This window comes from Anabrus simplex, chromosome 1 (genome assembly GCF_040414725.1).
Source record: "Anabrus simplex isolate iqAnaSimp1 chromosome 1, ASM4041472v1, whole genome shotgun sequence".
Lineage (NCBI taxonomy): Eukaryota > Metazoa > Arthropoda > Insecta > Orthoptera > Tettigoniidae > Anabrus > Anabrus simplex.
This window is the reverse complement of record NC_090265.1, coordinates 189,015,261-189,031,342: the sequence shown is the minus strand read 5'-3', so window position 1 is coordinate 189,031,342 and position 16,082 is coordinate 189,015,261. Positions and strand designations below refer to the sequence as shown.

The 16,082-nt window shown below is 38.4% G+C and overlaps 1 protein-coding gene across 1 annotated transcript in view; it reads left to right on the top strand.

Moving 5' to 3' along the window:
- The window catches only part of LOC136885511 (intermembrane lipid transfer protein Vps13), a 1,358,975-nt gene that overhangs the window by 745,377 nt on the left and 597,516 nt on the right, over positions 1 to 16,082 (top strand). The window contains exon 29 of the mRNA XM_067158109.2: positions 7,426 to 7,576. Coding sequence (XP_067014210.2) covers positions 7,426 to 7,576 — 151 coding nt within the window. The remainder of the gene's footprint in view (positions 1 to 7,425; positions 7,577 to 16,082) is intronic.

Genomic DNA, 16,082 nt, shown 5'->3' with positions numbered 1-16,082 from the left:
ACAATACAAAAAACAAAGAAACTTAAAACACGAATGAGTACACTGGGAAATATGGTGAGTACCAGAAAGAAGGAATTATTAAAAATTTACAAACTGTAAAGGCAGGCTTCTAGTTTCTTATTGAATTCATTATCCGATTCGGTGAATATATCGACTTCTTTTGTTACAGCGTTATAAAGCGTTGTCATTTTTACGAAAGGTGAATTTGAGTGATGCAATGTTTTTGACCTTTGAACGTAAAATAATTGGTGCTGACGTGATCTTGTCTGTGGAAAATGGAATGAAATGCGTTTTAACAGATCCAAAGAAACAAATCATCCTATTACAATTTTTCTTAGTATTTGTATAGAAATTAGGGACCGTCTGGTTTTCAATGAAGGAAATTGAAATAAATTCCTTAACAACTGGGTTGATGTGTCGAAAGGGCAAAAAGTATTAAAAGTTTTGAATTAAAGATAACGTAGGAACTTGTTTTGTACAATTTCAATAGCATTCACTTGTTGCTGTGTATACAGACTCCAAATTATTGCAGAATATTCCAGTATGCTCCGTACTAAGGTAATGTATAATTTATACAGTACAGACGGCTGGATAAATAGTCTCGAAGTTCTTATAAAAGATCCTAACATTCAGTTAGCATTCTTTGTTGTTGTATTGATATGATTGTTGAACGTTAGCTTACCATCAAAAATTATACCAAGGTCCTTAAACGTTAAAACCCTATCCAATTTTCCCCCTTATATGATAGGCTGAGACATCAGATTTCTTCTTCCTGGTAACGTCATGTATTTACATTTACTAACATTCAGAGACAAATTATTAATATCATACCAAGAAATGACATTATTAATGTCCTTTTGCAACTCGTCCTGGTCTTGGTGGTCGCTAATGTATTTGTGAAGTTCCAAATCATCTGCAAAAAGTAAACGGTTAGAGTGGCAAATATTGTCTGGTAAATCATTAAGTAGAATTAAAGCAAGAGAGGTCCAAGATTTGAACCTTGCGGAACACCAGAAAGACTGATAAAATTATCTGAAATTCCATTGTTATAAACAAACTGCTGTTGATTTTTTAAATATGAACACATTAACTGCAACAACTATTTACAAAAACCAAATTTATACATTTATGTAATTAAAATTCTATGTTCGATTTTATCAAATGCTTTCTTGAAATCCATATAAACAACATCAGTCCTTCCATTGGTATTAACTGTATCATACACATTTTGAGTACGGCCCAGAAGATTGGTGATAACTGATCCATTAGGTACAAATCCATGCTGAAATTCAGATACAGCAATCTTAACATGGTTATAAATTTTATGGTGCTGTCCCGAATTTTACAAAAGTTATTTCTGCACAGTATATTTTCATTGCCGCTGTTAAGAAAACAGAGCGATTCCAGAGCAAAGGTAATAATATATCACCAATTCTTCTAACAAGGTTGATCGCACCGAGATTTTACGTAAACGAAATAGCAACGAGCAGAGTGGCTGGAAGCAACACTGGGGGAATAGAGGGAGAGATTTCCGTGGAAGGTACCCAAAAAAGACAAGGAGCACCATTCGATAGCTCAAATAAATGGTTGTATTAGAATAATATGTCTGCACAGTACACACAGATTAATATAGAATCAAAAAAGGTCTGAGATAAACATGAAAGAAGACCATTAATGAAATTCCGACTTTCATTAAAGAGAAGGAAGTTTCGACTATTCATAACTGGGGGGGGGGGGGGTAAAAAGAATTACTAGCCAGGATTTCTGCAATTTTCAAAATTTTTGACACATTATCATGTCATATAACATTTATTTCAGAAAAACAGACGTAAACTTTTCAAAGAACAACATTTTACCATAACATCATAAATATTTGGCCACAATCTAAATAGAACACCTCCAGCGTGTTTACAAAAATCTAACAATCTAAATGAAAGGAGGAGGGAAGGGAAAAAGGAAAACAATAATAACAAGGATAAGAGAGGAAAATAAAGTAGGAATCCGACTGCGCAAGCTTGAGAGAGTTCACCCACCCCTTACTGTCCTTATTTGAATGCTTGAGTGAATTTGTCGCCATTGGTCACCCTTGGTCCACATTAAAACTTTTTATACGTAAAAAATTTAAATCAGCAGAAAATAGTAAGAGTTTAAGGCACAGATCTAGGCCTTCAAAAAACTAGAGTGAATAAACAGCAGCACGCCTGAAGGGCTTAGCTTAGAGTTCCAATAATTAGCATGTGGAATGTTTAGCTCACCCAGATCCGATGGTGTTAAGTTTCCAGTTGGACGGAATAGAAATGTGCATCGCACGGCAAGCCGCACAAGGTCAGTGGCCCCTCCACACATACACACACTGTATACAAGTCGATGCCAGGCTGGTTAGACGAGCGAGGCTGTCCATTATATATACTCAAAGAAGCAAAGACTAGTATATTCGAGAAGGTTTAGGTGATGTAGCAGATGATGTAGGTAGCGGTAGGTAGACACAGAGCGACAGTCAGTATGCAGTGAGTTACGAGAGCGGAGAGATGGGCGAGTACAAAATATGATTAAACCAGTAATACATGGAAGGGTAGATGGCAAAAGCAGGTTAGAATAATTAAAGTAAAAAGTAGCTGATCCAGTAGAAGCGTAGATAAGAATATATTGCCGGAGTATGTAGAGACGTAGATGCGAAGATTATTCCAGAAAGTTGTAGAAATGTAGATGTGAAGGTTATGGCAGGAGCACGTTTCAGTGCAATATATGTTCGTTTACCTTAGCTACGGTGTTGATAATGCACACTGGACGATAATTAGATATGATTACAAAACTGCCTGTCTTAACAATGGGCGTAACTTTAGCGACTTTCCATTTCTCAGGAAAGGATGAAGTGCGAATAGAAAGGTTAAAAATGAAAGTTAATTGTTTAGCCAATAAATCGGCACAAGCCCTAATTATATATGGAGGTACGCCATCAGGACCACTCGATCATTTAGGCTTTAGTTTACCATTAATAGCCTTTTTCACCTCGTCAACACATATATCACTGACATGTAATATATCAACAGAGGAAAATAGCGGAATGTCATCCAAAGCCAAATTATCCAATATATAATTAAAATCTGATCTGACGTAAACTGACAAAAAATATCGAGCAAAGCCATGAACAACATTACCGCCTTCGTAGCTCTCACCATTATACTCGAACGTAGTTCCTCCTGATCTTGTGAGTTGCTTATTTTTAATGTGCCTCCAGAAATGTGTTATATCACATTTTTAAAGTAACCTCTCATTCACTGATGTAATCTCGATATGCGGAATTTATTTTTACTTTCAATTCAGATCTGAGCTGTTTGAATCGTTCGTCATAGTACCAGGAGAATTTCCTCTTTTTGGCACAATTCCTTTTCTTTTTGATTATCTGAATGATAACATGATTAAACCAGACTGGAAATTTTGATTTTTTAACCCCTCAGCGTCGCAGCCATTTAAATAGCTTCCTACCCCGCGGCCGGATGAGATTTCAACTACGCGCGACTGAAATACATCGATTCACTTAAAGCGTTACTACAAGTATAAGAGTAGCCCGATTTTCACGAAATTTGGAATTCCTTATGACAGAACTATGTACATGCAGATAATTACATAATTATTTCACATTTCCTTAGTAATTTAGTTCCGTGTGATAGAGTTCGAGCATTCTTTGAGACAGGGACTCAAGTCACACTCCTGGCAGCAGTACACTGACGTCTTCTTTTCACCGTGTTTTGAACACAGGATACAATGTCTCTGAGGTTTGGATTTCCAACTCTTGGGTGCTAATTTCCTGATAAAGTATCTTTCCTGCAACCTTGGAACTTTATTATCTGATGCGCGCCGGCTTTGAATATTTTGTTCCCCTCCCTCCCGAGCGTATTTTGTGAACAAACCTTTCACCAGCTGAACCCGATAAGGTAATTGCTCAATATTTGGCTCTGTGACCTGTGTGAGTATTATTAGAGAATTTAGCAATCAGAATTCACTGTTGAAAACTCCTCTTTGACCTGTATAATTATCTATAGTCTCTTACACGAAATTTCCAAGTACTGTTTCCTCTTCATCGTCACTCTCATCATTTACCACTGCTACATCATCTATTTCATTATCACTGCTGCTTATACTGTCACTACTGCTTCCGACTAAACTTTCATCTGAATTATACAATATTTCAAGCACGTTACTGTCAGTCGAACCACGACTGAGCGCGGCGCGTCACACGGACTGATGAAGCTGCAGCGAGGCCGAAAGCAGCAGGACGAAACTGAATGAGGGGAATAACAAACCAACTCGATACATATTTCAGATAAAAGGTCGAGATATCGTCTTTCAAACGAGATATATACCATGAACAACTGGTTCTCGTATTGTATGACAGAAAGGAGCACTAACTGATGCCTACACAGAGCGCTCGTGAGAGTTACGAAAATATTACAAGCTGAGAAATAAAGACAAATATAATAAATAAACCACACTCTCAATGTAAAACTAGAGCAAAGAACATCACACGAAAAGACAAACTTCTCAGATCATCATTTCTTTATTTTATTCTGTGGGAAAGAATGAAGCAAACAGGCTTTAAAAAAAGCAAGAGATTAGTGCTCAGACTTATTTGACAAATAATTATCCTTGCAAAAACAACTACATTATAACGATTTTTCAATTCTTATTTACAACACTGATAAACCCGAAAATGTCTTCTTGGAAACAAAACAATTTGCATATCAGTAACTCCAAAACTTTTCGCGCTATAGCCGTAAATGTGAAACCATTTATGGGTCTATACCATGTATAGAGGTCGGCGGCTACGGAAGAAAAGAGGGTCTATACCACGTATAGAGGTCGGCGCTGAGGGGTTAATGACTTGACCCTTAGGTATGCAATTATCGAAGCATCTATATATTAAAGAGTAAAGGAAATCCACAGCCTCATCCACATCCTGATACGCATACAACGGGTTCCAATCAATATCTCTTAACTCGTAATAGTCGTAGAAAATCCTTTTTCTTGAAATCGTGGTATTCTCGATTTATATTTTTTGGTAATGAACACCTCTACACTAGAGGTAATGATAAACAGAGTGGAGGATGATGTAAATCTTCAGACACAAGAGCAAATTCCTCACGTTTTACGTCAACTATGAAATTGGCCAGTACAAGATCCAGCATCCTAGAATTATACTTAAGAATATTATTGTACGACATTAAACCTAAATCTGATATCAATTGACCCAATCTTTTAGCAGTCACAGTTCCTTCTATAAATGAATAACCAGTATCATTAATTTCAGGAAGATTGTAATCACCCACGATAATGCAGTCCAAAATAATAAGATTGCCAGTGCTTTCTAAATAACCAAAGTAGTCCTGATAAACTGTTAAAGATGATGCTGGAGTAATGTATACAACATTTATAAATAACTTATTATTATTTGAGGTACAAATAGTAAGTGATGCACAATGCTCTTTAGAATACTTGGATAATAGTTTCGCCTTAAAACTCTTTTTGACGGCAATCAAAACTCCCCCGCTTGCTCCTTACCGGTTACTAAAGGATCTCTGTCATTTCTGAGCACTAAATATCTACTGTCAAATAAATATATCAACCTTAGTTCTAAGTCCTCTTACATTTTTATAATAAACAAAAAACTCAATATCATGGCTCATGAATAATCAAAGTTGAAAGAGTAACAACATTACTATAAAAAAATTACAATTTATTCAAATCTCCCTCACAATGAATAGCATGCACTTTACTTCCATCAGTCTTTCTCATCAAAATTTTGTCACTCCTGTTCACCCACAGCTACTTATATTCCCTATCATGTTGCAATTGTTTAGCTTTAGCAAATAGAATTCGCCTATTAGGAGCTAAAGGCTGATTGATATATATGGGACTAGGGACGGAAAGACCAACATGAGTTGTCGACAAATTCCTTTTGACCTTACGCTTTTCTAAGATCTGTTCCTTATAACATCTTCTGAAAACTTTACAATAATGCCACATGTTGGACGATTATTAACTTTTTCCAGCCATGACATGCATCAATCATATTGTCTTTTATTTCTACATCTAGCGCCTTGGCGACACTGATGACAGTCTGACAGACATTTTCATTCAGAACACTGTATATCTCAAGTGTGTTAATCCTAGAATACTGATCGTTGTCATCGCACTTGATTTTAAGTTCACTGAATGCTTTTGCAAGGCGATTGTTTTCAGATAATAAGTTATCAATAATATTTTGCTGTCTATTAATTATTGCCTGTTGATTTTCTAGAATTTGTTTGTGCTCGTCCAGTCTCATAACACACATCAATGGACTTACCTAACTGCTTTTCTATTTCACTAATTGTTTTCTTCAGTGTAGCCATATCTTCAGTTAAAATTTGCAGCAGTTTATAAATGTCCCCAACTGATGGTGCCGATGCACTTGACTGTGCTGCTTCTTGCATGCTCCTACGCCGCTGTGAGTTACACTGGTCACACCTCCATGTCTGATCTTGGGACTTCAAATATTCTACATCTTGATCGTTAAGGTTCACACACTTACTGTGAAACCAACTGCTACAAGTGTTACACTCAATTTTAGATGCTATGTCCTGCCTAGGTACAGCTTTCCCGCACTTCACACAGGTACTCATGTCTATTCCTTGATATAATATTAACCAATGGGCAAGTGGTGTGATGTGAGTAGTGTGTTCTGACCCTGGTACCACACGTTCAAGTTACCTTGACTCGATATATCGAATCAAAGCCAAAGACAATATATAAAAGTGTCATGACTCTCCAAAAGCACATTAAACTACCTTGATGCCTTTGTTTACATACACTTGGCCTTAACCCTGACAATAATAATCACAAATGTAACTCTTAAAGAAGGATTAGTTCCAATATTTATAGTTCCATAGCATCCATAACACTTACAGAATCTCTCGGTCCAGGTTCTAATCACTAAACTTACATACTTCTTATAAAATGACTCGCATTTATTGGAGCACTATTCACACACAACCTTAGGCAACCATTGCCAACTTATCAACTGTAAAACTCAGAAAACATTCATAAGTCTGTTAAAGAATAGTGTAGAATGTTTACATGTACAATTTACAGCTCTTTATAGCCTAAAAGTTGTGTGTTTACTGCACAAAATTTTAGGTTATCACATATTAGACACCCCTTTACATTTTTTGGCTGTAAAAATCGAGGAAAAAAGGTGGGGTCAAGAATGCAAGTAAATACGGTATGTAATATATAATATGCTTTACAGGATTAATTGAATTAACAAGAAAGGCAGACAACAGGTACAGTTTTTCTACCCTGAAATTTATTTCTGAAGTACAGTATATAGATTCTGTGTTGCTTTTCATTTGACTGTGTTATTAACTTGAATATTCTGAATTTTAGGGTGAAACTGAACCACACTGGAGAAATTCTCAGTGAATGTTGGTTGCTGCAGCCTGTTGACTTCTTCTTGCAAGTGAAGAGAAATCTGTGTGCTGGGCAGTACCAAGGCATGCCTGATGTAGAAGTTAAAGGTCACATTAGATCTGTTGTGGTGAGTTTATATGCAAGAATTGCTATAATTCCCTAGCATCTTTCTAATTTTCTATTTGATGTTTAATCTTTTTTCCTTTCTCTTTCACATATAATATTCTTTTTTTATTCAAGCCCTAGGCTACTAATGATAGACAGTTTTTTTGTGCTTGCTAAATGTTAGATTTTCTTCCTGTTCTTCAACCCCTTAAATTGCTAAGTCCTCATCTTTCCTTTCTAAAACATATTTCATTAAGTGACTTGTGAGCCAGTTGCTTGGTTCAGTATCTAGGTAAGAAAATTCCTTGGGTAGATTCTACCTTTATTCTCCAGGACGTTACTGGCTGTAACTACCAAATACTTCTGTAACAGAGTCTGACAGGTTTCACGAGGATGACAGAAGTTTGTCCAGTCGCTGCTTTTGTTCCGTTCGTTATTCTGCAGATACCGCCATGCATAAAATGGTTGACAGATGATGCATCAGTTTCGCACCACATCAGACTAAAGAGTTCCCGACTTTTTACAAAAATACGAAAGAGAGACATACAGAGGTAGTGTATCAGTATTGTTTATTGCCCAAAAAAAAAAAAAAAAAAAAAGTGAGAGCCTCTACTACAATTTAGCTTTGCTTTCTCTTTAATACTGGGGATCACATCCTTCTGTGTTGATACATGCCTGAATTCATCTTGGCCTACTGTCCACATGTTCATCAGATTTTAGTCCAAATCATCCTCCTCGTCAATGGTGATTCAGCGTAGATCTTGCAGAGTAATTGGTGGGTTGTGACATCCATAAACAGCCTTCTTTAATTTATCCTAGGCATTTTTGATAGGGTTCATATCTGGGAACACAGCAGCCATTCTAGTCAAGCGATATCATGAGCATAATGGAAGTCATTAACAAGAATTCCATGATGGATGCACAGTTTATTGTCGATTAAGAAAAATTCTCCTCCAAAATGCTGGTGATATGGTGTCACTATGGTTTGGAGGATGTCATCCCTCTATTGTACAGTTGTGACATTGCTCTCCATGACTGGGAGGGTGTAAGGTGGCTCCACATAATGCCACCCCAGAACATCAGGGAACTACCACCTTGTTGCACGTGCTGAACAGTGTTCCTGAAGCCTGACCAAATTGCCTCCAAACGCAATGCTGACGATCATTATAACGAGGCTTATATAACACTCATTGTGGAAAAAAGAGTTAAGCCAATTCTGAAAAGACCAGTCAGCATATATGCTTTGTGGACACTCACTACACTACTTAGAACACACCTCTAATTGTTCCACACTAGCGCTACACTTCAACTGAAATACTACCTCCCATTTAAGCGTGGCTTTCTACCTGTGGGTTGAAGTACTTGCAGTTGTATGTTTACAAACATCGTAAAGGTTTTTTTTTCCAGTATGCATAGGAAAGGCCAAGATAACAACACTGGTAAATGATACAGAGGGGTGTTGCAAAACTTATTTTTGATGTATGTCCACTACAATTATGCCCATTTTGTATGCCTATTATGCATTCATCACAGTTTTATCCATATGATCTTTATGTCCTCAAACTTTTTCTCCATCATCATAATGTCTACAAGTTTTCTTTCCATTGCCATGATGTTCATTAACTTTTTGTCCAACGTTTTCATGTTCGTTATACTCATACCCACTTACAAGTTCTGGGCATAAAGGTTGAAACTCGTATGTCAACAAAAATCTTATCAGAGAAAGTACCGTATTTACTAGAATAATCTCCGCCGTCAAATAATGCCTGGACCCTCGTTTTAGGAAGGCACATATTGAAAAAAAAAAAAAAGAAAGAAAGAAAGAAAGAAATGAACTAAAATTCCTTCCATCAAAAGAGTGACGTAGGCATAAACAAACATTTCATATCACTCCACGAGGTCCATGTGGTCTTTACGCAAATATGAACACGTAAATTTACGGATATAGCTGCTTTGCCTGAGACGATAAAAATATATTATCACTGCTATGAAATATATTACCGAGCTTGATAACTGCAGTCGCTCAAGTGCGACCAGTATCCAGTATTCGGGAGATAGTAGGTTCGAACCCCACTGTCGGCAGCCCTGAAAATGGTTTTCCGTGGTTTCCATTTTCACACCAGGCAAATGCTGGGGCTATACCTGAATTAAGGCCATGGCTGCTTACTTCCCACTCCTAGCCATTTCCTGTCCCATCGTCGCCATAAGACCTATCTGTGTCGGTGCGACGTAAAGCAACTACAAAAAAAAAAAAATTGAAATATATTTTCCATGAAAATGAGCAAGTAGGCCTACTTATGTGACAGGTATTTCATTAATCTGAACTTGCAATACCATCTTCAGGGCTGACGACAGTGGGGTTCAAACCCACTAAATCCAGTATTCGGGAGATAGTGGGTTCGAACCCCACTGTCAGCAGCCCTGAAGATGGTTTTCCATGGTTTCCCATTTTCACACCAGGCAAATGCTGGGACTGTACCTTAATTAAGGCCATGGCCGCTTCCTTCCCCCTCCTAGCCCTTTCCTGTCCCGTCGTCGCCATAAGACCTATCTGTATTGGTGCGACGTAAAGCCAATAGCGAACTTGCAATAGGCTCGATTCCCTGCAGATGGGAAGATTCGTTGTCTCTTGCATCACTAGAATGAAAATGAAAACCTACAACCTGTTTTCCAGTCTTTGACCGGGTCAGAGATGTGATGAATGAACCAGATATAGGCTATTATTACAGTGGGGTCGCCACTCCCAAGGTGATATTAATGACTGATAAATGCTATGAAATGAGGATGGAGAGTGTTGCTGGAATGAAAGATGACAGGGAAAACCCGAGTACCCGGAGAAAAACCTGTCCCGCCTCTGCTTTGTCCAGCACAAATCTCACATGGAGTGACCGGGATTTGAACCACGGTGTCCAGTGGTGAGAGGCTGATGCGCTGCCGTCTGAGCCACGGAGGCTCTTTGCATCACTAGAATCCTCTCCTGAATTACTTACAAGTTCATCACACTCCACATCTGAAACACTTCTCACACATGGTCTCTTTCTACTTGACAGTAACACGACCGATGGTTGATAATTCTTTTCGTCCAATGTAAACACTTGAAATAGACACACCGGCAAAATCTGATGTTGGTTTTGCGATACAGTAAAACCTCGTTAATTCGAAGTCTTTGTAATACAGAAATCGGATTTCCAATTACGCGATTTCGAATTAAGAGCCATCTTGTAATTCAGAAATGCCAACCCTCGCCAGTTTTCGCGGATTCTGCTTTTCCGCGTACTGCCTGCTACGTGATATTGTGTCGTTCCTTAAACCGCTAAATATAAAAGAATTATGATTTCACTCTATTTTCAACTAAGAAACACACTATAGACACACCGAAGTGAGTAAAAGTGCAGAAAGCTACCACTGCACGTTCCGGAAGACGCGTTCTATCGTGATGTGGAGAAATTTTGAATCTAAATTACTCTGTAAAATACGGTACTATTAAAAAAAATGTAAAGTCAGTTTAGAATTAAATGTCTGAATTGTTTTCCGTTTAAATATGTCATATGAGGACAGTTTTGTTCCATCTACGGTTGCACAAAGCATAACTGTACACTCAGCATCGAAAACTAGGTGAGCCAGGAGTGTGTAGTCAACCTTGACACAAATAAAACACGCACCCCAATTTCGTGCCTCAAAATTTTAAAAAGAATATTGGGGGTTATTCGCATAAATACGGTATTAGAAAATAAGAAATACAATTTTAATATTTTGTTCCAGTGACCATTAGGGCCATAACTACAAGCGTGTAAAGTTTGTGGTAGCACTTACCTGTCTCTGCATCACATTCTGCAAGCAGCTTGCTTTCAAACACTGGTGTACTTTAGTGTTAATATACTTGCTAGTGGTGCATAAACTCTAGGCAGTATTATTGGACCTTTATGTTTTCTTATCTATAAGAGGCAGTCAAATGAAAACCGAACACCCGCTAAACTGTGACCATGGTATAGTTTAAACCAAAGTAATTACCAAAAGCGTTACCGGTAATAGATTCACCACACCCCCTGTGGGTGGGGGATGCAGACGAAGAATTCACCCACGGTATCCCCTGCCTGTCGTAAGAGGCGACTAAAAGGGGCGACCAAGGGATGATCAAATTAGAAACATGAAACTACTTGTGATTAGTACCACCACGCAGGGAACACCATGGGTCGCTTTTACTTGCGCGTAGTACCACTATGTTGGGTACCAAATAGGTTTGTGATTAGTAGCAAACAAGAGAGTGACGGCTTTTACAGTACCTGTTATTAGTAGCACTATATGAGCGACACCATGGGATGAGGGATCCTGGCTTGCCTATGATTAGTACCCACTATATGAGGAACACCATGGGATAGTAAGAGTCCCTGTGGTTAGTACTCTTATATGATGAACACCATAGGTTAGCGTTGCCTGTAAATGGCACCGCAATGTGCGACACAGCGTAGGTCTATAATACATGCGCGAATTTCAATAACTGTGAGTAGTACCATAATGTGTGGAATACCGCAAGTCTACACTACTCTTGATTAGTACCACAACATGACAAATACCATGGTTTTACTTTCCTAGTGATAAGTACCATTGTGAGGGGGCCGCTGACTTGGATTTTGGACCCCTTTCGACTGCAAGTATAATCGATTCAGTATTGTGCTGTAGAAGCAGTCCCTTGGTCAGTAATACTATTGTTCTACGCTAGCTTCTGTGCATGTGAGGCACTGTGGGTCGGTTCCACTGATCGTTTTAAATTCACATCCGTCCGTCTGTCCGTCATTTTGAATTGTGGCCAGTGGATGTTTTTGGGCTTTTAATTTGTCATTTCATTTCGTACCATTAGGGGCCGATGACTTAGATGTAGGCCCCTTTAAACAACAAGCATCATAATCATCATCATCAGATTTATCCCACTGGGAGATGAGGTGATCAGTTCTAATTTTGTAGAAAGGGGTAGGTCGCTGATGGATCCACAACTGCACCAACTCTTGCACTTCGTTGTCCGAGTGAAACAGACGTCCACAAATGTCTTTCTTTAGGTTGCCAAGATTGTGAAAATCACAAGGTGCAAGAACTTGGCTGTACAGAGGATGTTGAAGTGATTCCCAACCAAATTGCTGAAGTATAGCCTTCGCCAGATTGGAAGTATGGGAGTGAGCATTATCATGCAACAGGATAACCTCGTTCAACAGCATTCCAGGGTGTTTTGACTTTATGGCGTGTTGCAGTTTCTGCAAGGAGTCTTCATACCACTGCACATTGATTGTGGTTCCACCCTCGAGGAAGTCATCAAGAAGAGGGCCCCTGCAGTCAAAGAAGTAGGTCATCATGACTTTACTGGAACTTGTGTGAAGAGCTTTGGATTTCTTGGCCGGGGGAGAATTGCAATGTTTCCATTATTGGTTTTGTCATTTACTCTGGGGATGGAAATGGTGGCACCATGTTTCGTCCCCTGTGACGATACGGGACAGAAATGCAAACTCTTTCTTGCGGTACTGCTGCAGATGATCCGGACATGACGCCAGTCTGTCAATCTTCTGACCCTCCGTCAGTTCATGTGGAACCCACTGTGCACATATTTTGCAGAAATGCAAGTGATCTTCAATAATGGCATCCACGGAGTCATGCTTAATGCCGACCTGAACACGAATTTCTTCCTCCATGATTCGTCAGTTTTTCTGCATAAGGCTATCAACCCGCCCTATTATAATAAGATTTATGGCTCGATGGGGCTGTCCTGGGTGCACATTGTCTTCACGCAGTGTTCGCCATACGCGGCAGACATGCGACGATAAGTTTCACCTACTCCAAACCCTCATCCACCACACTTCTCCGCTCTTTACTTGCCTCCATTCCTACAACTGGACGAACACACTAGACCAGTCCGTGCACCAACAAAGACATAACCCAACAACTGTGTGCACCTGTGTGCACTATGCTGTTCTCCTACCACAGCAATGGCAGTATCGATACGTAACAATAGTGTTGCCACCTTTCATGCGGAATGTGTGTTATGGTAGGTGTTTTGTTTTCGTTTGACTGCCCCTTATAAACATACTAAGTCCCTATTCTGTCGGTCATTCACAGTAACATTGAGAAAACGAGAATGTTTCAACACCTGAAATTGGTATCAGCTATGGGTTATTATCCCTTCTTTAAAAGAAAAAAAATGATGAAGCTTTCACAACCATGAACTATGTACTTTTTCAAAGGAAAATAAGTTTCTTTCAGCGTGATTGTGATTGTCTCGTATATGCCATAATGACATACATAGTTTTATCTATTTTAGCATGAGTTCGAGCTACGTACATCTTGACTTGTGTTGCCTTCCAGAGATACATTGAGAAAATGAGAACGTTTGCGAGACTGAAACTGGTACCAGATACAATTTCTAAGAACAAAGCTATGATGATCATCATATTTGAACTTAGTAAAAAGTACTGTCTATCAGTGAAGTGAATAAATTGTTTATTTTCCTTTCTGGCATATGAAAATACATTGTCTTCATTGATAAGCATGAGATAGAACGGCTTCCACTGAGTTTGAGGAATGACGTATTAATAAATGTTGATCATGGATGCTTCCTTGTAGGTCTCTCCATGGTAGAGAGATGATTCAGGGGAGACGGAATTTTATATGCTTGGTTCTTTCTTGATAAAATGCCTCTCATTCAACAAGCTGAGATTGTCATTGTGTTGGACGTAATAACATTATCATTATCTATTGGCATAAGACTGAACCAAGTCCTACTCTCTTCTTTGAAGTTGTCTTGTATTGAAAGCAATAACTGACAAAAGACAATCATTTATGCTTCTTTTTCATTGAAATGAGGTAGTCATTTTGGAGCAAATAGCAACATCAGCATCATATACTGACTTTAGAATGAACCAAGTCCTGCTGCCTGCATTGATGTGTTCACATTATATTGAGTGATATTATTAAATGATGCTGATTCAGTATCCATTATGTGTGTGTTCTGTACATTTAAGTGCCTGGAGAGTAGACATTGTTTCCTTTTGCTCACACTGTAATGACAGATTTAATGAGTGAATTAGAGTATGGTGATTGTTTATTGGAAGATTGTTAGTTATTCGTTTCATGATATTGTCTCCAGAGAAACAAATTTTAGGCCAGAAAATGCTTTTTCTTTTCATTGGAGCTAGGATTTCTGGACTTAGTTTAACTGATTATACATCTATATATGCAGATAATTAGCAGAAATGTCCAAAAAAATTGATTTTGCCATGCACTGTATGTGTGTTCATCATAATGGCTTCAACATTAACATGTATGATAGTTTAAACACTAAATACTTTGTTGCCAGGTTAGAAGGATTTTGTATTTAGACTGTTTCGAAGTCTTATCCCAAAATTTATCACCATGCATATATAGCCTGACTTGATTGTGGAGTTCATGACGTCGCTTTTGGCATGTTTATCATCTTTAGCAGAAATCCATCAAGAGGATATTACGTACGTGAAGGTATGATGTCTCACTTGAAAAGAATCTTTGATCGTTAAAAGCTGTATGAATTGCCTGTGTTAAATGAACAAATTGTAAATGAGCCCATCATCCAATATACTAAAACTCCATGTGGAAGACAAAAAAGTAAACGAAGGCTAAAGTGGCAAAGATAAAATATCCAGTTGCAGAGACAATAAACTGAAGTTAAAACGATACTTTTAGAGAAAGGTGAATTGAGTGAAGTTAAGTCACAGGAAAGAGAGAGTCATCATCATCTTGAACCAGCTCTAGTTTCCCAGTGTGGTGAATGAGCGCTCTCCATTTACTTCTGTCCATGTAGATGTCTTCTTCCATAACCTGCTGCAAATCCAGATCTCGTCCAGCTAGATCATTTCTGATCTAATCTGATCAATCCATTTCTTCCTCTAGACCTTTTGCCTTTGAGTTCCTTTTGAAACCACTCTCTAGCTGTTCTTTGTGGGTCCATTCTTTTGGGATGACCAAACCATTTTGGCCTGGCTTCAACACAGATCTCACCAAGGAATTTTTTACTTGGACAACATGGCATATCTCTCATTTCTTACTGTGTCCCTCCTTGTTTCCTGAATCATAGTTTTTAAGAACATAATTTCCATTGCTTGTTGTTTGATGATATTTATGTTTGTTTGGATGCAAGTTTCTAGACTGTACGTGGTAACTGGTACAAAGAAGCTCTGTAGAGTGCTAATGTTGATCTTAATGGAACTTGCTTATCCAAAAAAAAAAATTCTCGCAAGATGATAAAACTGTCCTCCATTCTGTACTCTGCTAGTGATTACTGCAGATGATAAAGGAACTGATATACTTGTTCCAACCTTGATCCGTCTAGAGTGATGTTAGTATGGATGTTCTGTCGACTAACAGGCAACACTGCCGTTTTGCACTTGCTTTTCTTGTAACCAAATTGCTTGAATATAGTATTCCAGTCATTCAGCTTCTGTTGTACTTCAGCTTCACTATCACCCCATATCACCACATCATCTGCAAAGGCAAGAATTGTTGTTGAGTCT